The sequence below is a fragment of the Pelophylax lessonae genome (assembly GCF_965119305.1).
Source record: "Pelophylax lessonae genome assembly, chromosome: 6".
NCBI classification, from domain to species: Eukaryota; Metazoa; Chordata; class Amphibia; order Anura; family Ranidae; genus Pelophylax; species Pelophylax lessonae.
This window is the reverse complement of record NC_138773.1, coordinates 259,585,281-259,612,950: the sequence shown is the minus strand read 5'-3', so window position 1 is coordinate 259,612,950 and position 27,670 is coordinate 259,585,281. Positions and strand designations below refer to the sequence as shown.

The window sequence follows — 27,670 nt, the reverse complement described above, 5'->3', positions numbered from 1 at the left end:
CCAGTGCCCGCTGTGCAGACTTTCCCCCACTGAGCTGACATGCTGACCAGCTCATCGCCAGCAGTGCCAGCTGCCCGCACCTGGGGGCAGACTACAGATGAGGGGACCGTGGCTGCAGCATAGTGAGCTTCCCTCTCCTGTGGGCTCTGACTTGAATGGGGATTCCTCCCAGGACCACCACCCGCACTAGCAGACAATTGCTTAGCAGGTGGGCCTGGAGGGTCCTCTGGGCTAAGGCGCACCAGGGGCCAAGACTTCCGAGGCCGTGTGGTGACAGGCCCTGGCTGAGGGGGGTCCTGCCCGAACCCCTGGCAGTGAAGCGGCTACCTTGCTCTGTACCTATCCAGGGCTATGTACAGCAGCAGCAGCTCTGAGCTGATTTATTAGAAGCTTCAACTCACTCATTGTTCTCTTTCAACAGGCCCAAAGCGCAGGAGATGGCCAGACAGACGTTTCTCCTATGATGTCCAGTCTACAAGAGAAGTCCCTTCACTCCTCCCCTCCGACTACTCTCTCCTGCTCCTCCCCATCATCTCATCTGCTCTGCCAATAAGGTAAGAGTCCTGACCTCTCATATCCCTACAACTAATTTAACCCCCTACTGCCTGGTTTTCCTTCCACCCTGTCATGTATGCCCTATGCTTATCATTTCCTTCAAGCTCCGGGCATGTATCAAGCAGGAAATTATGTTTCTGGGGGGGGGGGGGCGTTCTGTACACATTCTGTATACAGAACACCTCCAGGTGGCCATATTTTGTTGCATTATACAGAAATGTGCAGTGCTGCAGATTAAAAAGAAAAGGTCATGTTTATTAACATTCAATTAAATTATAAATTGTGTCGCAATTGTATACGCTATAATATTTTTTTTTTTTTTATTTGCTATTTTCTTACCCCACGAAAAAGTAAAGTTACCCTTGAAGGGTAATTTCCTTTTCGATTCCTGTTGTATCTCCAGGACAGTATGTGAAGGGAAATCCCCCCCAGCAGGACACAGACAGCATGAAATAACCTAATAGGGGTTTTAAACCTTCCATACTCCATCCAAAACTATAAAAAAATGTATCTCTAAACAATATGAAATTATATACAGTATAGGGTTAGAGTAAACCAAATTAGAAAATCAAAGTACAGTCTGTCATGTTATTATTAATGGTAGGTGGTGTTACTATTTGTAGACTATTAGCACTGCAGACAGACGTATCAAAGTCTAGGTATGAGATAGAGATCCTCAGCTCTGAATCACAATGTACTGACCAACTGACTAATGCTCCACCACATACCATGTAATGGTATCAAAGTCCAGCATGCTGTGACTGTCCCCATATCAGCATACAGGATATAAAACAAACACAAGGTAACCTTTGACTTTTTAAAGGGATTTTCCTATTTGCTCATTCAATCTTGCCCTAGACTCTTGAAGAATAAAATCTAAAAGTTATTGCAGGATTATGGTTTGCATTTCTATCATTCAACTTAATGATAGAAATGTCAGCTCTGGTAAAAAAAGCACAACAACGTCTGTATTTCTTGAGAAGTCTCAAGAAATCTCATTTGTCCCCGGGGATTTTAACGAGCTTCTACCGCTGCATCATTGAGAGCATCCTGACCAACTCCATCACTGTATGGTACGGAGGCTCCACTGTGAGTGAACGTAAAGCACTGCAAAGGGTGGTCAAAACCGCTCAACGCATCACTGGCACCCAATTACCTGCCATTGAGCACCTTCACCACAGCAGATGTTTGCGCAGAGCTCACAACATCATCAAGGATTCTTCGCATCCCAGTCATAAACTGTTTAACCTCCTTCCATCAGGAAGGAGATACAGAAACTTGCGCACTAGAACCAGCAGGTTCAGGGACAGTTTTTTTCCATCCACCATCATATTACTGAACTCAACATTACACCGCTAATCATTACAAAACAAACACAAACAAAAGACTGTATGTAACCTCTGTACTATACATGTACATACTACATAGTATATCTTTTCACTCCTCAGTACATCTGCACTATTTATATCTGTATGTATCTTTATCATTACTGTACATTTTGCCCAATATTTCACATTCATTTGTGTATATATATTTTTTAATTATGCTAGATGCCTGGGTTATCTGCACTGTAAATATGCTAGATATTTATCTGCACTTTTGCACGATTGCTACATTTTGCACTTCTGGTAGATGCCAAACTGCATCTCGTTGCTGTGTACCTGTGCTATGCAATGACAATAAAGTTGTATCTATCTATCTATCTATCTATCTATCTATCTATCTATCTATCTATCTATCTATCTATCTATCTATCTATCTATCTATCTATCTATCTATCTATCTATCTATCTATCTATCTATCTATCTATCTATCTATCTATCTATCTATCTATCTTAATGTGAATATATGCATAGCCTTTGGCAACCAGCAGCTTATAGTTACATTTCATTTGGCCATTTCCAGGAGCAACAGAATGGTTTAGGCCCCCCCCCCCATGACTGTATGATATAGTACTGGGTGCCTGAACGGTGCCTGAAACGGGAGTGAGTCACATGTCCTCTATGAAATGAAATACCTGGGATATTTCTTTGGCTTCAGTGGCTGAACAGGGCACTAGTTAAGCAAAGGGAATGCAAGTATAAGCATTTGTTGCAGCTGTCATTAATCATTAAAGCCCAACTGACTATTTACATCAGTTAAATACACTCTAGGTACATCCGAATAAAACCTGTGCAAAGTCTCAAAGTCAGTTTTCTTTAGAAAGCAGACACACCCTAGGTAGAAATGCTTTTGCCCTGCCAGCATGCTAAAGAAAAGGACTTTTGCTCATTGTTTGGAAACAGTAGTCTCTCTGCAGAGGTCCCCTACATGCATCTATTCCCCACTGAGTCAGAGCTAGAGCTCTGCAATCAGCAAGGGGCATGAGCTTTGCTGATTGCAAAGTTATAGGTCTGAATCTGCAGGTGACTTCTCAGTTCTCTGCAGATAGACCACTGCTTTCTTCTCTTGAGCATGCTGGCAGGGAACAGGCTCTTCTGTTTAGGATGTGTTGTAGGAAAAAAAGAACTGTTAGAATATGTTATGTTGAAAGAGGTGACAGGTAGATTGAGCCACGTATATCTTGGAGTAAATTAACAACTGGATGGACTATTGTCTTTATTCAACCTCACCTACTATGTAACTATGTAACAAACTGTAAAGAACTGGTAGTTTCTTAGCTACTCTTCAGTTTCTAATACAACTTTCCTACAGCTCTTATTATGTTACCTAGAAGTTGCTTCTGGCAGGGTACCATCTTGCCAATATCTAGCCCTTTCTGCAAGCTCTGCATCAATTGAACTCATTATTTTTATCAAAGTGTATAAATTTACATCACTGGTGGTGTAGACCCCAGATACATGTAAGGGACTACTGGTGGCAGGATAGGTTAGCATTTATCACAGACCTGAGTCCATGACTTGTGATAAGGGACTGCAATTTAACGGGCACCGGTAACTTTCTTGTTTTTTTTCAGGATTTTATTGCTCCAACCTCACAGAGAGACATAGTTGGGGCTCCAGATACTCATGGCAACATGTACAGACTCTAAATCCATTCCAGCTTGTAGAGTAATAAAGGCAGATTTCTCTGTGCATCCTCCCAATAGGGTCTCTCCTCTTGGCACTACATCTTGGTTCAGCTTCCTCTTCTGCCAGGCAGGTCAGCTTTAGAGGACCGCTTCTGGCCTTATTCTAGGCCTTCACACATAACACGTTAGGCCGAAAGCAGTTAGTTTGCCTAGTAAGACTACAGACAGAACTCCTTGCTAGGCCTAAGCTAGGGGGAAAAGGTCCTCCTCAAGATCAACCTAAATATGTATACCCTTACCCAGCATGCATCACTAGTAACAAAACTCCTGGTGGTTGGCCAGAAAAAGACATAACCATTCATACTCCGCTCCCATTGTCTCTCCTTTCTCAGTTACTAGAGATGCTCCCTGATAGCAAGCAGGGAATGTCTGTCCGATTGGGGTTATGGCAGACAAAAAGAAAGCAGCATTGCCTACCATTTCACTTCAGTACTTCAGATCAGTTTTTTTGGTTTCTATAAAAAAAATTTTGGTTATTTTGGTTTCTATATCCCTTACTTCTCTCCATTGTGAGTGAGGTTAAGACTTGTAATCTTGTTCCACCTAACCATATATCCGGTCTTAACTTTCACATTCTAATGGCCACTTTACTTCTGGTCTTTGATAGATACAGTGCATTGCGAAAATATTCAGCCCCCTTGAACTTTTCGACCTTTTGCCACATTTCAGGCTTCAAACATAAAGATATAAAACTGTAATTTTTTTTTGAAGAATCAACAACAAGTGGGACACAATCATGAAGTGGAACGAAATTTATTGGATATTTCAAACTTTGTTAACAAATAAAAAACTGAAAAATTGGGCGTGCAAAATTATTCAGCCCCCTTAAGTTAATACTTTGTAGCGCCACCTTTTGCTGTGATTACAGCTGTAAGTCGCTTGGGGTATGTCTCTATCAGTTTTGCACATCGAGAGACTGAAATTTTTGCCCATTCCTCCTTGCATAACAGCTCAAGCCCAGTGAGGTTGGATGGAGAGCGTTTGTGAACAGCAGTTTTCAGATCTTTCCACAGATTCTCGATTGGATTCAGGTCTGGACTTTGACTTGGCCATTCCAACACCTGGATATGTTTATTTGTTAACCATTCCATTGTAGATTTTGCTTTATGTTTTGGATCATTGTCCTGTTGGAAGACAAATCTCCGTCCCAATCTCAGGTCTTTTGCAGACTCCATCAGGTTTTCTTCCAGAATGGTCCTGTATTTGGCTTCATCCATCTTCCCATCAATTTTAACCATCTTCCCTGTCCCTGCTGAAGAAAAGCAGGCCCAAACCATGATGCTGCCACCACCATGTTTGACAGACGGGATGGTGTGTTCAGGGTGATGAGCTGTGTTGCTTTTACGCCAAACATAACCTTTTGCATTGTTGCCAAAAAGTTTGATTTTGGTTTCATCTGACCAGAGCACCTTCTTCCACATGTTTGGTGTGTCTCCCAGGTGGCTTGTGGCAAACTTTAAACAACACTTTTTATGGATATCTTTAAGAAATGGCTTTCTTCTTGCCACTCTTCCATAAAGGCCAGATTTGTGCAATATACGACTGATTGTTGTCCTATGGACAGAGTCTCCCACCTCAGCTGTAGATCTCTGCAGTTCATCCAGAGTGATCATGGGCCTCTTGGCTACATCTCTGATCAGTCTTAGAGGGACGACCAGTCTTCGTAGATTTGCAGTGGTCTGATACTCCTTCCATTTCAATATTATCGCTTGCACAGTGCTCCTTGGGATGTTTAAAGCTTGGAAAATCTTTTTGTATCCAAATCCAGCTTTAAACTTCTCCACAACAGTATCTCTGCAGTTCATCCAGAGTGATCATGGGCCTCTTGGCTGCATCTCTGATCAGTCTTCTCCTTGTATGAGCTGAAAGTTTAGAGGGACGGCCAGGTCTTCGTAGATTTGCAGTGGTCTGATACTCCTTCCATTTCAATATTATCGCTTGCACAGTGCTCCTTGGGATGTTTAAAGCTTGGGAAATCTTTTTGTATCCAAATCCGGCTTCTCCACAACAGTATCTCGGACCTGCCTGGTGTGTTCCTTGTTCTTAATGATGCTCTCTGCGCTTTAAACGGACCTCTGAGACTATCACAGTGCAGGTGCATTTATACGGAGACTTGATTACACACAGGTGGATTCTATTTATCATCATTAGTCATTTAGGTCAACATTGGATCATTCAGAGATCCTCACTGAACTTCTGGAGAGAGTTTGCTGCACTGAAAGTAAAGGGGGCTGAATAATTTTGCACGCCCAATTTTTCAGTTTTTTATTTGTTAAAAAAGTTTGAAATATCCAATAAATTTCGTTCCACTTCATGATTGTGTCCCACTTGTTGATTCTTCACAAAAAATTACAGTTTTATATCTTTATGTTTGAAGCCTGAAATGTGGCAAAAGGTTGCAAAGTTCAAGGGTGCCGAATACTTTCGGGAAGGCACTGTAAATGCTAGAGGTGGGGGTTAGCGTGAATTACAGGAGGAAAGAAGGGCTGGATCTTGACTTTGATAGAAGTTGATTTCATATATATATAGCCTGGGCCTAGCATGCAAGTTAATAGAGAGTACACAAACTCTGCTCTAGGAAAGCCCACCTTGAGTCACCCCAAAACCATGCAATCGGATGAAGGTCCAGTTTGCAGCTGTCAGATACCCCAACATAAAGTTATTATTAAGTTCAAGTCGCTTAAAACGTGTTAACATCTTGTTTCCTGCCTGTTTAAGCTGTGATGCTTGCTATGTTTTTTTTATCATGGAATTGCATAAATAATGTTTTTTGGATTTGGAGTGTGGTTATTCTCTGTGCATTTTTGTGGACTAGGATACAAGTTCCTCAAGCGGATTGCAGTAAAAGCCATAAATGTCATCAGATGGTGAATTACTAAACCAACAATGTTAGTTTTTATACTTGTAATTGCAATTGCTTTAACAGGTTATCTTTAAGTGAAGCTATTTTCCACTGCCATGTTTACCCACCAACTAACCCACTGCCCAGCACTGAGCAAGACAAGGTTCACTTCCTATGATACTAACATCAGTTATCAGTATATCGTAGATCTGGAATTACTGGATTTCTGAGCCTGATTTTCATTTAGTTGTACAAAGATCAAAGTGCTAAGCAGAGATGGACAAGATCAATAACTGACCTTGTGGTGCTTCCCTGGTAGCCCTATTTTTGGGTGGGGCACAGTGCATCAATATTCATTGCCCAGCCACATGTACATCTCTGATAGAGTAACATTGTTCATGGATGTGCCACTCCCTGCTTCTCCATCTCTTCCAGTATCTACAGCAGCTTTCAAGGACACAACACTAATTCTGAATCTTTAATGTATTTAATCAGTAATTTATCAATGCGTTAGCTAGGCTTGACTTTTTTTAAAACTTCTGAGCATCCCAAGCTGTTATAGTCTTCTAGTTAAGATTGATAAATGGTCCTCTGTGGTATATATGTAGTGCAGTATATGTTTTGCTATATCACAGTTTAACTAAGAACACATATACCACATTGTGCACATAGGAATGGATTGAAAACAAGACTATATAAACTGGAATTCCTCTATAAAACACAAACTGTCAAAGTACACTTGAAATGGAAGTTTCTAAGGAGTCACAATACTACTGGCTCCTAATGAAGAAGCATGATTTGTGTTTTGAGCAACCGCTACCCTAGACAGAGTCTGTGAATAGATATATAAAAAGTAATGGGGTGTGAGCACAAGAAAATGTCCTTTTGCTCATAGAAACATGCGCCTAAATGCGCATAACAGTACTATCTAACAGAGGCCTGTAGTTAGCAGTGTGTGATGAACATGGGTTCAGGAAACTGACATGGCAGCAACCACCAGACCCCAGGAGACCTACTAAAGCCAACCATAGATGCAGGGCCAGGACAAGGGGTGGGCAGGAGGGTAGGGTGCCCTGGGCACAGTGGAGCAAGGCACAGGGCAGTAAAAAAACTATTAAAAAGCATGCATTAACAGTGGGGGAGGGGTGCAGTTCCGCATCCTTGCCCTGGGCAGTAGACGAACCTGTCCTAGTACTGCATAAATGGTTCAGCAGGCCAAGATTCAAATAGTGTATGTGCAGGCTGATCAATTCAAGTTAATTAATCGATGAACTCAGGTACAACCAGCCTGACAGATTTTTAATGCGAATCTTGCCAGCGGCTATAGCGCTAGCAATAATCACTGTGTGTTCTCCTGGCTGGGGTGGCTCCAACCACTCCCCCCAGCGAGGAGAACACAATGGCTCTGCGGGAGGGATTCCCCTGTCAACACTGACTGCGTTTATAGGGGAATTTAGCCATTTTCTTTCATGCATGGTTGCAGGAAAGAAAATTGCATGGTCTATGGCCAGCTCTTAGCATTCTCATACAAACCAAAAAAAGCAAAAAATGGGGTAAATATAAACATTTCACAGGTACACCTTAACATTCATAACAATTTAAAGGAGTTGTAAAGTCAGATGGTTTTCATCTTAATGCATTCTATGCATTAAGATAAAACGCCTTCTGTGTGTAGCAGCCCCCCCCCCCCCCCAGCACCCCCTAATACTTACCTGAGCCCCATCTCTGTCCAGCGATGTCCATGAGTGCCTCAACCATCCAGGACTTCCCCTCCTGATTGGCTGAGACACAGCTGTGGCGCCATTGGCTCCTGCAATGCCAACAACTAATTATCCTGATAGCTGGGTTTGTCTGGGAAACTTATTTGCATATTGAGGATATATGCAGTAGGTACAAAAAACTGTTTACTACAGCATGGTCATACATGAATATGTTTTTTTTTTGTTTTTTTAGGTAAATCTGGTGTTCTTTTAATTTCTAAAAACCCTAAAACTGATACTTCCACAGTATCACTTACTTTTTGTTTATGCCATCCAGGGCTTTTGTGAGTTTGCTGGAAACCTTTTCAAGTCCTTTAGCATAACTTAACTCCAGGGAAGCTCTGTAAAATTAAATGTAAGAGGCTGTTTAAGGGCAATGTATTTAAAGTATATATCAGCAAAAAAAAAAAAAAAAAAACATGCATTAGAAGCACATAGTCCCATGTTTTATCTCTTTAAGGCCCCATGCACACGGGACGTTTTTAACGCTGCTGTAAGCAGCGTCAGGCGTTTTCTTTTTGCAGCCTAAAAACGCCTCTCCATGTTATTCTATGGCCTCATGCACACTCAGACGTTTTTGAGCTGTAAGTGGCTTAGGCGTTTTTAGGCTGCAACAAGAACCCACCACCTGCGCGTTCTGAGGACCAGCGTTACAGCGTTAAAAACGCCTGACGCTGCTAAAAGCTGAATAACTTTGCTATAACGTTGCTTAACGTGCGTTAAGCCACGTTATACGTTTTTTTTTTCTTCCATTCAAAATCAATGGTTCCCTATGGGAGCCTATTGATTTGAATGGAGGTCGCACCGCAACACCGCAAGTCGGATCCGACTTGCGGGGTGACTTGCGCTGTGGGAATCTTGAGGGGGAACTCCACGCCAAAATGTGAAAAAAACGGGGTGGGGTCCCCCCCCAAGGTTCCAAACCAGGCCCTTCGGGTCTGTTATGGAATTTGAGGGTAGCCCCATGCCGAAAAAACGGCGTGGGGTCCCCCCCAAAATCCATACCAGACCCTTATCCGAGCATGCAGCCTGGCAGGCCAGGAAAGGGGAGGGGACGAGCGAGCGGCCCCACCCCCCCTGGACCACACCAGGCCACATGCCCTCAACATGGGGGGGTGTTGGTGCTTTGGGGCAGGGGGAGCTCTGCACCCCCCACCTCAAAGCACCTTGCCCCCATGTTGATGAGGACAAGGGCCTCATCCCCACAACCCTGGCCGGTGGTTGTGGGGGTCTGCGGGCAGGGGGCTCATCGGAATCTGGAAGCACCCTTTAACAAGGGGGCCCCCCAGATCCCGGACCCCCTCCCTATGTGAATGGGTATGGGGTACACTGTACCCCTACCCATTCACCCCATAAAAGGCAGTGTATGGAAATAACGACAAGAGACGTTTTGGAAAGTTTATTAAAAATCTTCATCCGACTCTTCTTGTCTTCTCTTCTCCGGGGTCTTCTGCTCTTTTGCTGTCCGCCCTTCTTGTCTTCTCCTCTCCGGGGTCTTCTGCTCTTTTGCTGTCCGCCCTTCTTGTCTTCTCCTCTCCGGGGTCTTCTGCTCTTTTGCTGTCCGCCCTTCTTGTCTTCTCCTCTCCGGGGTCTTCTGCTCTTTTGCTGTCCCCCTCTTCTTGTGTTCTTCTCTCCGGGGTCTTCTGCTGTCCCCTCTTCTGCTGTCCCCCTCTTCTTTTCTTCTCCTCTCCGGTCTTCTGCTCTTTAGCTGTCGGCTGTCGGCTGTCTTCTTCCTCCGGTCCTTCTCCTCCGACGTCTCCGCTGATTATGCCTATCTCCGGTCTCTTCAGCTTATTATATAGCCATTAGGGGCGTGGCCCCGATGACGTCATCGGGAGGCCCCGCCCCCTCATGTCACAGATGACGTCATATGTGACATGAGGGGGCGGGGCCTCCCGATGACGTCATCGGGGCCACGCCCCTAATGGCTATATAATAAGCTGAAGAGACCGGAGATAGGCATAATCAGCGGAGACGTCGGAGGAGAAGGACCGGAGGAAGAAGACAGCCGACAGCTAAAGAGCAGAAGACCGGAGAGGAGAAGAAAAGAAGAGGGGGACAGCAGAAGAGGGGACAGCAGAAGACCCCGGAGAGAAGAACACAAGAAGAGGGGGACAGCAAAAGAGCAGAAGACCCCGGAGAGGAGAAGACAAGAAGGGCGGACAGCAAAAGAGCAGAAGACCCCGGAGAGGAGAAGACAAGAAGGGCGGACAGCAAAAGAGCAGAAGACCCCGGAGAGGAGAAGACAAGAAGGGCGGACAGCAAAAGAGCAGAAGACCCCGGAGAAGAGAAGACAAGAAGAGTCGGATGAAGATTTTTAATAAACTTTCCAAAACGTCTCTTGTCGTTATTTCCATACACTGCCTTTTATGGGGTGAATGGGTAGGGGTACAGTGTACCCCATACCCATTCACATAGGGAGGGGGTCCGGGATCTGGGGGGCCCCCTTGTTAAAGGGTGCTTCCAGATTCCGATGAGCCCCCTGCCCGCAGACCCCCACAACCACCGGCCAGGGTTGTGGGGATGAGGCCCTTGTCCTCATCAACATGGGGGCAAGGTGCTTTGAGGTGGGGGGTGCAGAGCTCCCCCTGCCCCAAAGCACCAACACCCCCCCATGTTGAGGGCATGTGGCCTGGTGTGGTCCAGGGGGGGTGGGGCCGCTCGCTCGTCCCCTCCCCTTTCCTGGCCTGCCAGGCTGCATGCTCGGATAAGGGTCTGGTATGGATTTTGGGGGGGACCCCACGCCGTTTTTTCGGCATGGGGCTACCCTCAAATTCCATAACAGACCCGAAGGGCCTGGTTTGGAACCTTGGGGGGGGACCCCACGCCGTTTTTTTCACATTTTGGCGTGGAGTTCCCCCTCAAGATTCCCACAGCGCACGTCACCCCGCAAGTCGGATCCGACTTGCGGTGTTGCGGTGCGACCTCCATTCAAATCAATAGGCTCCCATAGGGAACCATTGATTTTGAATGGAAGAAAAAAAAACGCTGCTAAAAGCAACGTGGCAAAACGTGCAATAACGCCAATGGAAAAAGCTACTGAAAGCACGTTTTTACAGCTGCTTTTTCCGGCGTCAGAACTAACTTTGACGTACGTTTTTTCTAACGCCCCGTGTGCATGGGGCCTAAAGATTCTGCAAATACAGAAAAATATGTTGATTTGCCAAAAATGCACTCAGTTCAGGTCTACTGTAGCTTGATAGCACAGCATTTTGGTGGACTAAGAGGTGTCAGCCCTGCCCAGTTACCTTTTGTTGAGCTGCTTACACCCTCCCACTCTCCTAGCTCTATAACACAGACATTATTTATTCTGTAGTCCAAAATAAGAATTAGGAGGGCTAATTAGACTCCGTGAGCTAACACAAGAAGCATGTGGAAGGTATATTTGCTTATTGATAAAAAAAAAAAAAAAACACACAAAATGGTTGATTCACCACTTCCCACCCGGTATCTCTGTTATAAGGTTCTGTATGTTCAGAGAGCAGTAAGAATCGTTGACCATGTGACCACTGTGATTGATTGTCGCAGCAATCACATGATCAGGAGCTAGTCTTGCCGGCTACCGATCATTATTGGGGACCAAGAGCTGTCTTTGACAGCTCATTCTCTGTGTCAAGAGCGCTCAGTGAGCATACTTTCAGGGCAGAAACATCGGCTGCCCCGTGACGTTTATTGGCAAATGGGCGATAAAGCCACCACACATCCAGTATGTATTACACGGGCGGTAACAGGTTAAGCAGACAAAAAGGAATGTAAAAAAACTTCACTGTTAGGCCCCGCTCACACCTGGGAGTTTGTGATAAGTTCTGCCCAAGATCCCAAAATGCTCCGCAAAACTGACAAAGAGAGAGAGAGGGAGGGAGACTATACCGGAGATTGGAGAGCACAGAGCTGAATTACAGGATTAGGAGGATTGCACACCGAGGATCCAGGGCAGTGATGGCTAACCTTGGCACCAGTGGTGTATTTTGGTTTCGTGCTGCCCTAGGCAAGACAAATTGGGTGCCCCCCCCCCCCTGCTATGTAAATTTTCCCCACTCCTTTTTTAATGGATGTGACTCCCTCCAAAATTGAAGGACTACAAGTTCCAGCATGAACCCCTGAGAGCTCACGAGAGGGGGTGGGAGAGAGAGAGGGGGGTGGGTGAGGGAGAGAGAGAGAGAGGGGGGGTTGAGAGAGAGAAGGGATGAGGAGTGGGGGGATGAGAGAGAGAGAGAGGGTGGATGAGAGAGAGGGGGGATGAGTGAGAGAGAGAGAGAGAGAGAGAGAGGGGGGTGGGTGAGGGAGAGAGAGAGGGTGGATGAGAGAGAGAGAGAGAGGATGAGAGAGAGAGGGGGGGATGAGAGAGAGAGGGGGGTGAGAGAGAGAGGGGGGGTGAGAGAGAGAGGGGGATGAGAGAAAAATAGAGAGGGGGGTGAGGGAGAGGGGGGAGAAAGAATGGGGTGAGAGGGGGGGGAGAGAGAGAAGGGGGTAAGTGTGAGAGAGGGGGGAGAGAGAGAGAAGGGGGTGAGTGAGAGAGAGAGAGAGAGAGAGAGAGGGGGGTGAGTGAGAGAGAGGGGGGTGAGAGAGGCGGCACTAGCAACCAGTGGCCAATAGAGTCTCAGGGGGAGGGGGTGGCTTTTTTTGCCCTGCAATCTGCCGCCCTAGGCCTGGGCCTTGTTGGCCTAGGCCAAAATACAGCATTGCTTGGCACCCCAGATGTTTTGGAACTACATTTCCCATGATACTCACCTACACTGCAGAGTATAGGAGCATCATTGGAAATATGGTCCCAAAACATCTGGGGTGCCAAGGTTCGCCATCACTGATCTAGGGGATCAGGATCCATTGTTTAAACGCAAATTTTACTTTTTCCATGAGAGTGGAAGGCAATTTCTTGTGGTGAGTGACCATTCCAATGAGATTGGGGATAAATATCGGTGGTGGAGTGTGAGGTGTTTCTCCTTCTATTTTACACCAGGATACTTTTGTCTCCTCTAATTCAAGATGCTCTGACTGTTTGTGGAATACACAGATGGACTCATTTAATTATCATCTATTCATTTATATACTGTTCTGCATTTTGGATTGCGCTACTGATTTCTGACTTATTAATTATATGTTAGATTTCTTGTGCTAAAAACTGACAAATCACACCACGCTTTTTCAGATGCCATTCATTTTCAATGGCACCTAAACACGGGTGCCATTCTGCTGCAATTGTCGTGCGATAAATCGCACTGCAATCGCGGCAAAGCGTATCAAGTGAAGCTTGTCACCCAAAAGAAGCTCCTGCTCCTTTTTGAGCGACAAGCGTCGCCCGATGCAGCTTGCCGCGATTTATTGTGCGACAATCGCTGCAAAATCGCACCTGTGTTTACGTGCCATTGAAAATAAATGGCAATATAATAAAATAATAATAATAATAAAAAAGCTTTGGGATCTCAGGCAGAATTGCAGCGATTCTGCCTGTGTTCGCAAACGCTCAGATGTGAACGGGGCCTTAGAGTTTACATACACTTTCAGTAAACTCATTTTTGGGAGCCTTATATAGAACAACAAGTGGATACCTACCTTTGTTGTAGAACAGACATAAGAGTCTTGCAAAAGTTTTCTCCATTTTTAGAAATGTTCTTGAGGTCTTGATATACTTTTTCATACTGACAAAGACAAATAATTCTTTTTAGCAAAATCTAATTCGGGAACAGCAGCAGTGAAATTGAGTACTTAGTCACAATAGTTTATGGCTGGGTGCTGGAGCCATTAAACTGACAAAGAATGCAAACCAGAAGGCTTAAGACTTAAAATGACACTAAACTCTGATTTTAGAAAAAAAAAATCTATACAAGTATTTATTCTTAAAGGAGATCTATGGTCACATCACACACTTTTATTTTATAACACCAGCTTTGTAATAATACAGACAATAGTTATTAGTGACAATCCATATGAAGCTTACTTGAAAAATCTCTTTTCATGTTGTGCAGTCTGCCCGTCTGCTGGCCGTCTCTTTCCACAACTTTCTGGATTCCCAGCATGCTTTGCAAATTATCCTCTGCTATTTACTTTCAATTTCTAAGGACTACATATCCCATGGTACCTTGCTGCCTGTAAGCTGTGATTTCTGTACTGACTCCTGCAACTCCCCCTCTGTAGATCAGAAGGCAGGCTCTGTGAAATGTGTGACACAGCAGTGCCTACTCAGTGTTTTAAAACTTTGTGTCAAGTAAATGCATGGAGAGCTTTACAGGCTTAAGCCTTGTTCACACTAGCATTTTTTTTTTTTATATTCAACCCAGCAGGGCTGAAAAACTGACTCCCCGGAGCCACTGTACTAACAATCAGATGTTGGTACAGCGATCTCCCCTGCTGTGCTATTGTGTTCTGAGAGGAGGATAGCCCCTCCCCGCCTGAACACTTTGGTCAGAGCTCGCAGCCGATTGGTGGACCTTTTTCAGTCATGCTCCTTCGAACGGTGAACTTCTGTTGGACAGACTCCAGCACACGCGGGTCGAATGTTGGCCGGTTTCTATTAAACCGGCGGATGCTGCCTGACATTCGGCCTGTGTGTACTAGGCTTAAAGCGGTGTTTCGCGGAGTTCCACCCCCACCCCCCCTCAAAAAGAAAAAATTCAGAGTCAGCAGCTACACATACTGTAGCTGCTGACTTTAAATATTAGGACACTTACCTGTCCTGGAGTCCAGCTATGTTGGCTAGGCAGCCGATGTTTCCATCGGCTGTCGGGTGCTGCCACCACCATTGCCGGTCAGGGAACCCGGCAGTAAAGTTCCACTTTTGGGTGGAAATCTGCTTTAAGTTTACAAACTTCAAGATTGTTCAGAATAACGGGAGTAGGCTAGAAATAATCGAAATACAATATTTAGTGCCCCTCCTGCGTGGGGTAAAGGAGTTGGCTTACCTCCGGTGCAGGGAGAGGGCCAGCATTACCCCAGTGTGGACCCATGGCTGCAGAGAGCATCACATGACAATGATGGGCATCAGTCACAATGCAGGACCCTCTGATTCCTCCTGTATTGAATTGTACTGTAACTGTATTGTCTTCCCCCACATTGTAAAGCACTGCGCAAACTGTTGGCGCTATATAAATCCTGTATAATAATAATGGCCATAAGTATGCAGCAGTGTCCCTTACATTGCTGATCAACAAATGTAAAAATGATTTCTATATTTGGGGTCAGTGAGTGTAAAAGATTAAGCCATCGATGCCAACTTTTGAAAAGAAGAGTAACAATTTGAAGGAAAAAAAGAGGTGTGATACGTGGGCTACCTGCTGCCCCCAATAAAGGCGGTGCGGGTAGTGTGCTGCCTGCTATGTGTTTGTAGGTGTGGTTAAAAAAGTGGGCGTGGTCTAAAGTGTAGCTTCACAGTGTAGAGCTTGTAGCAAATCCCTTTACTTTGTTACGGTTTAGACAAAATAGGGCCTGGGCATACACTAAAGAGATTGCGGCAACAACATTAAACCTCAGCATTGGTGTTGGGGCCAGCAATAATATTGCCCAGTAATAACTTTCAGTAGGTGTCAGGGTCAGCAATAACACCCAGCAGGTGTCAGGGTCAGCAATAACACCCAGCAGGTGACAGGGTCAGCAATAACACCCAGCAGGTGACAGGGTCCAGCAAGTGACAGGGTCAGCAATAACACCCAGCAGGTGACAGGGTCAGCAATAACACCCAGCAGGTGACAGGGTCAGCAATAACACCCAGCAGGTGTCAGGGTCAGCAATAACACCCAGCAGGTGACAGGGTCAGCAATAACACCCAGCAGGTGACAGGGTCAGCAATAACACCCAGCAGGTGACAGGGTCAGCAATAACACCCAGCAGGTGTCAGGGTCAGCAATTAACACCCAGCAGGTGACAGGGTCAGCAATAACACCCAGCAGGTGTCAGGGTCAGCAATAACACCCAGCAGGTGACAGGGTCAGCAATAACACCCAGCAGGTGACAGGGTCAGCAATAACCTCAATAATAACCCCCAACATGTGCCAGGGCAACCAATTGCCCACAGCACAAAATAAGCACAATATAAACTCCAGCACAGTTATAGCCCACACCACAAAAATAAACCCAGCACAAATAAAAATGATAAAAAACACAATAGTAACCCCAGCAAAAAAAAATAAAATAACCCCTAGCACAATTGTAACCCTCCACTCAATAATAACCCTTTCAGCACAATAACCTACACCACAATAATAAAAACCCTCACATATACCCAGTGAAGTGACTGACATCAAGAGATACATAGAGATAAAACAAAACTTTCTACATCAATTTTACCTGTTTGTACCTATCTAAAGCAATCTCTCCCCTATATTCATTCAAAGTGCAGAATTTACACAGGATCTCTGAAAAGCAGTGGGCAGAGAGCTGAAGTTACATCAGTGAAGAGAGCGCTTTGATATGATTGGAGGAAAGGACCACCCCCCCCCCCCCCTTCACACATGAACAGAGCTCAGGGCTGTCAATCAGCTACAGATCCCTCCCCTGTCACCTTTTTTCTCTTGTCAGGAAAACTTGTCAGAAGTGACTAATGTTCATAGCGGAGGAACAAAGCAGCAGAAAGAAATGACACTTTGTGCTCTGGATTGAGACAAGTACACACTATAGTATAGAGGGAGATGCTTTGTTCATATTTAATATCTGAGGTTTACAACCACTGAAAGCTGAAAGTCTGCTTTAATATCCAACAAGACGTATTGCAAGTAATGCAAACTCACAAAGCACACTGTAGCAACTAACCCTATCCTAATCCTTCAATGTGTGTATCCCCAACAGGGGCTTCTAATGGCCATACACTACACAATCAGATTGTACAATCTCCTTTAGGCTTAGCAAAACAATAAAATATGAGGACACACCTAACCAATGCTTTGCATTTGTTTAAGCACTTCCAGCCCGCCCTATAGGCAAATGACGGCAGGAAGGTGGTTACATTATCCTGATCGGACGTCATATGATGGCGGCAGGATAATACGCTCTGCACGCCCCCGGCTCACTCTAACACACCGCATCTACGATCTCAGTAAAGAGCCTTCTGACGTAGGCTCTTTACCATGTGATCAGCTGTGTCCAATCAGCTGTGTCCTTATAGGCACGAGTATAGGAGAGCTGATCTGTGGCTCTCCTGACGGGGGGGGGGGTCTGCACTGGTAATCAAAGCATTGATTACCAGTGCAGACCCTTAGGGGGGGTGCCACTAGAACCACCAGGGAGGCCGCCATGACCCCAGGGACGCCCACCCATGACCCCAGGGATGCCCACCATGGCCACCAGGGATGGCAATCAGGGCTCAGGGAGCCCGCCAGTGCCCTCCCCATCAGTGCTGCCCGCCAGTGCCCTCCCCATCAGTGCTGCCCGCCAGTGGCCAACATTGCCATCTATCAGTGCCGCCCATCAGTGCTGCCTATCCTTCCCCACCAGTGCCGCCCATCCGTGCCACCTATCAGTGCCCACCAATGCTGCATATCAGTGTTACCTATCAGTGCCACATATCAGTGCTGCATATCAGTGCTGCCTATCAGTGCTGCATATTAGTGCCACCCCATCAGTGCAGGAAAAAACGTATCTATTTACAAAATTTTATAACATAAACAAAAAAACTTTCTTTTCAAACTTTTTGGTCTTTTTTTATTTGTTTAGCAAAAAAGAAAAAAACCTTGCGGTGATCAAATACCACCAAAAGAAAGCTTTATTTGTGGGGAAAAATGACATCAATTTGGTTTAGGTACAGTGTTGCATGACCACACAATTGTCATTCAAAATGCAACAGTGCTAAAAGCTATAAATTGGCCTGGGCGGGAAGGGGGAAAAGTGTCCGGTATTAAGTGGTTGAATAAACAGACCCTTACACTATATAGTTATTGGTAGATCTAAAGCAGAATGCACATTTAGATTGTGTAGTAACGGTCACTGCGAGTCATGACCTGGCTCTTCATGGTTTCTTGCACCAGGGTCACCCCAAGCACCCACCTGGAGCCACCCCTGGTCTTTTCCAGTTTTATTACTCCGACTCAGAGGGAGAGGGTGAGGGTTAGGTCCTACCTTTCAAACAGGGGTCCAGACTCCACCAGTCATTCTCCTGTAAGGAAGTACCCGACTCCTCGGAGGGCAGACACAAATACCCCATCAGCAAGACATCCATTTTGCTCTTCCACCTTGAAAGCCACGCCCTCCTCAACCAGGCAAGGCAGATTGAAGTGCTAGGCCCCATGCAGGCTCCAGGCCTACACAACACTAACACTTGCACACTCCTCTCTATGCTTCAGCCCACTAGGCCCCTCCCCAAATTTACATAGCCTTCCCCAGTATTCACCACTTGCAAGAACCTCCTAGTGGGAGCCAGAACTGACATAATCAATAGCACAAGATTGTTACCACTCCCATTACTGTTGCTTTGAGTGCCAGTGACACCTGGTGGTGGCAGTGGAGAACTGCAGCAATCCTAAACGTTAGTGAGAAACCAAATGAGAACTACAAATGATCCCAGAAAACTACTACCCCCAGGAAATATAAATTTACTACACTCCACTTAATGACAGGGTGGCTACATGTGATTTTACATTTTGACCATAGATACGCTATGGGGTTGATTGACTAAAGGCAAATAGACTGTGACTCTGCAAGTGTAGTTGCTCCAAAGCTATGTAAATGAGAGTAAGCTTCACTTTGCTACCCAATCCCAAATACCCAATCACATTGCTTACTGGTGATTGGATGTTGTAAGTCAGCAGAGTTTTCCCTCATTTACTAATCTCTGGAGCAAATGCCCTTGCAGCTTGCACAGGGGCTGAAATTGGAGAATACAAAATCTAGTACAGCTGTGAATGGTAGCCAATCAGCTTCTAACATCAGATTGTTCAATTAGGCTTTGGCAAAATAAAAATTGGAAGCTGATGACTCATGCCTATCCTTTGAACTACCACATCCAGCACCTCTGCCAATCGAACTACACAAGGGCAAATTTTGCGCTGACTCTTTCTATGTAGGAAGGTAGCCTTTCTCTTGCTCACTCTTGAGATTGACTAGAGAAGCGGTCACCAACCAGTGGTCTGTGGACTGCTGATGGTCCCCAGGTGTTCTGACGCAAATCAACATTGTGGCAAATATATACTGCCCAATGCTGTTTCCAGTGTTGTTCTCAATGCGCTCTAACAGTCATTACTGTCAGCGCACCCTGATACTTGATGCCTCCTCTGTAGTTCTGGCTCCTGTGAACTCAGAGGGAGGCGCTGGGAGTAGAGCAGAGAGTGGGAGGTGAAGAAGGAGGGGACTTCCAATGGCAGACTGTGTGATCCAGGGAAGGGGGGGCAGGGGCCGAGCATTGTGTGCATAAGGCAGCAGTGTGATCCAGGGGGAGGGGGCAGAAAGCTGGAGCATTGTATGTAAAAGGCAGCAGTTTGATCCAGAGGGAGGGGGCCAGAGAACTGGAGATTTGTGTGTATAAGGCAGCAGTGTGATCCAGGGGAAAGGGGGGCTGGGGCTCAAGCATTGTGTGTATAAGGCAGCAGTGTGATCCAGGGGGAGGGGGGCCGGGGGCCTGAGCATTGTGTGTATAAGGCAGCAATGTGATCCAGGGGGTGGGGGGGCGGGGGCCCGAGCATTGTGTATATAAAGCAGCAGTGTGATCCAGGGGGAGGGGGGGCAGAAAGCTGGAGCATTGTGTGTAAAAGGCAGCAGTCTGATCCAGGGGAAAGGGGGAAAGAGGGCCAGGGCATTGTGTGTATAAGGCAGCAGTGTGATCCAGAGGGATAGGGGGTCAATGACCAGGAGCTTTGTGTGTATAAGGCATGTAAAATTCAAGTTAATGGTCCGCAGGATTCAAAAATGTGAGTTTATTGGTCTGTGAGGTCTGAAAGGTTGGCGACCACCTGGGCTAGAGTCTATGGACTATGGGATTTGTAGTATGCATAGAGCTGTGCACATGACTCCAACTAATGTGTACTGCTTTTTCCAAACAGAAGTGAGGAAGAATAGAAGAGGTTTGGAAGCTCACGGAGGGGGTGATAAGAAGGCAGAAAAATACAGTAAAAAACAATTTAATGAAAAATGGATTACAAAACCATTAAAGGCTTAAATTGCAGCTCCCCACAGTGACGGAACTGCCAGGGTCGCAGCAATCGCTAATTACAGGCATCATGTAAGTCGGGACAGTATACACTCACTGTGCCTGAGTGAGCATGCAGTGTTACTGGCACAATGCTCCACCCATTCCTCCAAGCAGATCCATGTCCGGGGGAGGAGAAAATCAGCTGATCATCTAATGGACCAGTAGAATGAAGGGGGGGACATCTCCCCTTTGTGAGCTGCTGTGACGACAGTGTCCCCATTTAGGGAGAGCTGCTACTGGAGACACTGTGAAGCCAGGCTGAGAGCACTGAGCAAGGAGGGGGATTGACTGACACTGAGAACAGGTGAGTGCCAGCATCACCATCCCCCACCCCCATCCCTCTGCCACTGACCCCACCCCTCTGCCACTGACCCCATTCCTCTGCCACTGACCCCATCCCTCTGCCACTGATTCCATCCCCATTGATCCAATCCCCCACTGATCCCACCCCTCTTCCACTGATCCCATTCCTCTGCCACAGATCCCATTCTTCTGCCACTGAACCCCCCCCCCCCCACCACCACCACCACTATCTCTCTGCCACTGATCTTATCCCTCTGCCACTGATCCCTTCCCTCTGCCACTTATCCCATTCCTCTGCCACTGACCCCATCCCCCACATTATCCCTCTGCCACTGATCCCATCCCTCTGCCACTAATCCCATCCCCTACCACGATCCCTCTGCCACCGATCCTATTCCCCACCACCATCCCTCTGCCACTGATTCCATTCCTTTGCCAGTGATTCCATCCTCCACCACCATCCCTCTGCCACTGATCCCATCCCCCCCTCCCCACCACCACAGATCCTATCCCTGCTCACCACGCCAACTATTCCATCCCCCCCACCACCACTGATCCCACCCCCCCCCACCACCATCCCTCTGCCACTGATCCAAACCTCCCCACCACTGCCACTGATCCCACCACCACCACTGATCCCACCCCCCCCACTGCCATTGATCCCACCACCGCCACTGATCCCACCCTCCCTCCCCCCACCACCACCACTGTTCCCATCCGCCCCAGAACCACTACTGCCACTGATCCCAAGGGGCACTCAGGAGGATATAAGAGGGCAGTCTGCAGGTACTGTTTTAGTACCTCCAGAGTGCCCCCTATATCTTCCAGAGTGCTCCCTTACATCCTCAAAAAAATGCCCACTAGTAATAGTAAGGTCAGTGGCAGAACTACCAGGGTCTTAAAGGTCGCATTTGCAACTGGGTTTTGGCGTTCCACCACCATGTGGGGGCCTCAAGATGGCAGGACTTGGCCCGCTGCAGAACATGAAAGGGCCCTGGGATGGGGTCGGGGGGGCCTTCATGGTTTCTTGCACCAGGGCCCTGAAGGTTGTAGTTATGCCTGTGGCTCCCCCCCCCCCCCTCAAGCCTCCCTTATGCATACCTGAGCCTGATCTCGATCTAGCGGTATGTATGAGATCAGAGGCTCTCTCTGCACTCTCTTTCCTAACAGGCTCAGAGACAACAGAGGGAGCAATTGACTCTCGCTGCAGTCAATTACAGTCAGTGAGGAGGGTGCAGGGTTGGGCCAAGCCGCACTGTGTGTGTCAATCGACACACAAAGCGTGGCTTCTGAGCGAGCCTGCATGTGTGCTATGGAGTGCACTTGGCAGGAGGGAGAAACTAGGAGCACTGGGGGAACCATTGCACAGAGCAGGTATGATTTTTGATATTTTTTTTTTTAAATATGGGTTTACAATGACTTTAAGTAGAGGATGTGTATAGATTATTTTTGAAGAATAAGGATATTGTTGAGTCAGTGTCATTTTAGTTCCAAACTCCTCACCTGAATGAGATGCTAAGGGGAGGATCAGGCTACTTATGGGTACTTCTAGAATGCAATAACAGGCATTTTTATTGTCAGATTACTCATTAGCACTCATCAAATGCTATGTGCTTCCTGCCCAATGTGTAGTAATTTTTGATGGAGTGATCTGGGTTTTTGTCCTGGGTCACTTACTCAGAAAGTATGGTCAGTGGTAGGTTAGCATCAGAGCAGGTCAGGTAGCATTTTCAGTAGGAGGTCAGTAAAGGTGAACCCCAAATAGGAGTGGCAGAGCTATTCACACACCTCTTTAACCCCTTTACGACCACCCGCCGCAGATTTACTGCGGCAGGTAGCCGCTCCTGGGCAAACCGACATAGCTCTACGTCGCTCGCTCTCAGGAGGCTAGGAGTTGAGCGTGTGCCGCTGTCGGCGCGCTCCCGCCCCCGCTCATCACCAGGGAAGCCTGTGCATGTCAGGCGGCTCCGATTGCCGCCTGACACCGGTGATCTCTCCCCGCTGAGGGAGAAGGACAGTCGGCTGATGTAAACACAGCCGTCCGTCCTTCTCCCTGCAATGATCACAGAGACCATGTGATCCTGCTATATAGGATCGCATGTCTCTGTGATCATTTCAGAAGCCCAACCCCCCCCCCCCCCCACAGTTACAATCACTCCCCTAGGCTTACATTTAACCCCTTGATCACCCATAGTGTTAACCCCTTCCCTGCCAGTGTTATTATTACAGTAACAGTGCATATTTTTAGTGTCAAAAATGTCAGTTAGGGGTCCTATCGGTCTGCTGCAATGTCGCAGTCCCGCAAAAAAAACGCAGATAGCCGCCATTACTAGTAAAGAAAAAAAATAAAAATTACATAAATCTTTCCCGTAGTTAGTAGACGGAATAACTTTTGCGCAAACCAATCAAAATACGCTTATTGCGATTTTTTGTTACCAAAAATATGTAGCAGAAAACAAATTGGCCTAAAATGTTAAAGGATTTTGATTTTTACATTTTTTTTGGGAATGTTATATAGCAGAATGTGAAAAATATTGTTTTTTTTTTTAATTGTCTCCCTTTTTTTGTTTATAGCGCAAAAAATAAAAATCGCACAGGTGATCAAATACCACCAAAAAAAAGCTCTATTTGTGGGAAATAAAGGACGTCAATTTTATTTGGGTACAGCATCGCACGACCGCGCAATTGTCCATTAAAATAACGCAGTGGCAAATCGCAAAATAGGGCCTGGTCATTAAGCAGGAAAATCTTCCGGTCCAGAAGTGGTTAAGACACTCCATCTTAAGTGAAAAAAACTGAAGCGTTACACTGCCTGTATGAAATGTACCAAAGCTGAGATAATATTATTAAAGCTTATTTAAGCAGACCTTTCATGCTTCATATAAACTACAATTCTTCTATTAACATAATTGAAGCTGAAAATTATGAATTTAAGCCTGGGTTGAATGTATGGATTGTGACATATTTGAGCAGCATAATTAACTTTCAAGAGTTAATTATTTTCTGTAAATCTCTAGTTCTCAATTATGCATTGTATGTGGAGTACTCTAATAATTAAAATCATCAATAATCACTGATAATGAACATGAATATTGGCATAAGACAGATTATTTTAATCAAGAGCAGCACAACAAAGGAAATACAGTATACTATTTAATATACGGCCCTTATAACAAAGTTAACACATTTCTGCCCGTTTGCCTTTCCGACTGAAAAAAAAAAAAAAAAAAACATTTGTCTACTTACTGCAGATCCTGCAAGTGGATCCCTAGTTTTGAAACGATGTATCTGATCCATGATGCCAGACTGCTAGGGTGAGGCCAGGAAGGAGCAGTTGATTCTGGGAAGTATTACATATTGGTCACGTGGTGACAGAAACGTCAATAATCGCAGCAAAGAGGTATAATAAAAATATTTCAGCAAATAAACAGTCGCCTTACAGCGGCCATACTGGGATGTGATAGGTGTTCTTTATCACTGGCTGTCAGGCAGCTGGGCTTTGGGATAAGTAATGTGTGCTTTGTAAAGTAAAGAGTAACTTATTATAAACTAACTGTAATGGAGCCAACTCATATATGGACTTTAGTCCTCTTCTACCTGATAAAGTATATGGCTCATCTTAGGGTGACATTCCACACCTTGAAATGTTTTCAGCAATTAATACGCTATTCATCCAAAAATCTGTCTTTAAATTTGTTTCGTCAATCATTGATAGACATTTGCACTTGTGTCCTGTATACCTTTCTTTTGTCTTCTGTCTCTCTGTTTTTCCTTCCTGTGGAACAGAAGAGAGCTTTTTAGAATAGAAGTTATTTACATGTCCCATTCCATCACATATCCCAAAAATAGAAGGATTATTCCTCATTTCAGAACAGTGGGAGAAGCCATGCAAGACATTCTGTTACGTGCCAATGTACATACATTTGCCCGGTGTACAGAACAGATGTGATGGTGTGCAGTACAGATACAGCCCAATATTATAGAGCCATTTATTTCAAACTGGATACATCTGCTTCAGGCTTGTTGGCCAGCATTAGTGCAGTGCATGATAAGGACTTGTAGACAGGTGTAGGTTGACCTCCCAACACAGGTGGTGCTGTCCGCTAAAATCATGCAGGGAGGGTGCAAGACAGGAGGAACCCATGTACCTCTTAGCCTATGGTGACCAGACGTCCCCGGTTTTCAGGAACAGTCCCAGGACTGAAGACACTGTCCCGGGACCAAGTCTGTCCCCGGTTTTGTCCCTAGATAGGATTGCCACCTGTCAGGTTCTGCCCCGGACAGTCCAGGTTTAGCACTGCACTCCACTCAATGAGATTACTTTTGGCTGCGACTCTCTGCCCCCCTTCTCCCGCTGCCACTGCCACCGCCTCAATGATCTCCTAGCAACCAATTACATGCTTCTTCTGTCGTTCACACTGCATAGTGGGAGGTAAATAGCCCTAGAGCGTCTTCACCTCCCAGCTTGGCTCTCACACTTCCCTCCTTCATTGCAGTAGCTCCCGAGTCCCGCTGGTAAGGCAATCTGAATGGATGTGTAAAGAGAGCAGGGGGCGCTGATATAAGGGGGGGTCTCTCTGATCTCTGGGGGTCTCTAAGGAAGGGGGTGGGGGGCACTGATATAAGGGGACTGTGAGCTAATGGGGGTCTCTAAGAGAGGGTACTGACTGCTGATCTAATGATTGGCGATCAACCATTAGATCAGCAGCACCCCCCTTAAAGACCCTTAGAGATCCCCGTTAGCTCACAGTCCCCTTACATCAGTTTCCCCCCTTTCCTTATCAGTAATGCCAGTCAGTGCCACCTATCAGTGCCCATCATTCCTGCCTATCAATGCCCATCATTGCTGCTTATCAGTGCCCATCATTGCCACCTATCAGTGCACATCAGTGCTGCCTACCAGTTCCACCTATCAATGTGTATCATTGTCACATATCAGTACCCATCAATGCTGTCTATCAGTGCCCATCATTGCTGCATATTAGTGCTGCCTGTCAGAATCCATCACTGCTGCCTATCAGTGCCCATCATTGCCACCTATCAGTGCCCATCATCGCCATTCTTTCATTTTTTTACCATCTTACATCAGTTCCTAAACACTATGCGGTTAATTTTATTATAGCAAAACTGAAGTTCTGAGACAAAATGCTGAGTTTGGAGCAATTAGCAGAAACATTACATTGGTTTCTAAAACGATAGCTCCAAATTTAGCACTTTGCCTCCAATAATAATGGTTTCCACTAGTCGTGCTCCCCCCATGGTACCACGCTCACCAGAGCTCAGTCCCCTCAAGGAGATCCCAGGGCCTGTTAGGATGGTGGTTTCAAGCAGATCAGTTGACTTAGGGTCCGTAACCATATAATGATAGCAAAGTAATATCCCATTTCTGGTCACCAGTTCTGAAAGGTAATACCCCTTGGCAGGTATACTTCTGCTGGCCAGCCTGCCTTCAATCCATCTGCTCCAGGAGAGCACTCATTTTATTAGTTTAAGATTGTCATAAGGACTAGAAAAAATCCTTTATACATGTGTTTTTGTGATTTTATAGCACATTGTATAGGATCACGATTGCACTGTTAATTTTGGAGCACTGTGAACAGCACATTGTCACTTTATGAGTAGGATAACCCTTTATGAAGCATCCTGACTCTTGAGGTTTAGAAATCTCTGTAAATTGGAAGGCTCCTGCAGGGCCAGCCAGCGGCGCCTCTGATTGGCTGAGAGCGGTTAGCTGATGCTCTTAGCCATTCAGTGACTCCCATTCATAAAACTGGCTTGAAAAAGAAACAAACCATTTTCAAGCCAGTTTTATGACCTGGAGTCACTGGTTGACTGAGAGAATCAGTGCCTCTGGGAGATCGACACTGGAACACAGACTTTGGGATTAAACCATTCAAGAACAGTTTAATCCCACATGGTAAGACAGTGCTCAGGGACCTCCTGACACCATAAAAACGTCATTTTGATTAAGTCGTTACGGTGCCTAACTGTTCCTTTCACATTTGTAGTCTTATAACAGTTAGCTATTAATATTTGATTATTTATGTTCAAAGGTATCCTATGTGTTGTTATTATGCAATCTTTTACTGTTCTGAATTGTTCATTTAGTTTGTTATTTTTGAACCAAAATTCTTGGGTAAGAATAAAATACAAAATATGCATTGCAAAGTTTTTTTCTCTATCTTATCTTCTTAACATTTTGTAGTCAAATTCTAAGAAGTCCCTTTAATTTTATTATCTCATGGACAAAATGTGAGAAATAACTTATATATCAAACTATCATTCCATAAACACATTCCTCATACACTTGTAGCACCCTCCTAGGTAGGTGCTAGGTTGGTAAAAGCTTAGCAGCTCTACCTGCTTATCAGGCGAGCCTGATTGTTAGTTCTTCCTGTTGCATGTGTCCAGGGTGTGATTAATTTGGGCTGAGGGAGTGTCCCCTCTGTATCCAATGGGAGAGCATGTTGGACAGTGGAAGAAAACCCAGTCAGTGACACACTGGCTTTTGTGGCTGTCCCAGTGGGTTGACACAACAGTGGTGCATTCTGGGATAGGTCATAAAAGGGGACATGTGACAGGGCATCTTTGGGCAGGAAGCCAGGTCCCAGGAGGAGGGTGACGGCTGTCACAGGCAGTCGGCCTAGTGGACCAAGTGTGTGATGCTGAGCCAGGAGGTCAAGGATACTGATGAGTGGAGCTGAAGGCAGAGCAACCCAGGGAAAAACAGTGTCCGTGAGTACCAGGAAGCTTGCCAGGGGTCTGCCCAAGAAGGGGACCACTCCAGTGGAGAGTCAGTGGACAAGGGCTAGTATGCACAGGAAGTGAGAAAGGGGGTGCCAGGTTAGGACCCTGAAGAGGAATTCGTTCAGGAACATATCTTCTAATTCAGAGACATATCTTCTACTTCACTTCAGTGGCAAGGTGAAGCAGGGGCCTTGCCGCACACACTACAGTCAGTTGTTTTCAGAGATTGTGCATAGTTCAAGTTGGAGTATCCTACTTATCCCTTCTCCCATCCAAGTTCTAA

The 27,670-nt window shown here is 45.8% G+C and overlaps 1 protein-coding gene across 1 annotated transcript in view; it reads right to left on the bottom strand.

Annotated features, from left to right (window-relative positions):
• LOC309559243 (nostrin-like) overlaps positions 1–24,144 on the bottom strand; it is a 118,289-nt gene extending 94,145 nt beyond the window's left edge. Inside the window, exons 1-4 of the mRNA XM_082262462.1 lie at positions 24,081–24,144; positions 23,887–23,980; positions 13,782–13,867; positions 8,486–8,569 (exon numbers count right to left, since the gene is read on the bottom strand). Of these exons, the coding sequence (XP_082118588.1) occupies positions 8,486–8,569; positions 13,782–13,867; positions 23,887–23,937 (221 nt within the window). The 5' untranslated portion in view covers positions 23,938–23,980; positions 24,081–24,144. The remainder of the gene's footprint in view (positions 1–8,485; positions 8,570–13,781; positions 13,868–23,886; positions 23,981–24,080) is intronic.
• Positions 24,145–27,670: the final 3,526 nt, after the last annotated feature.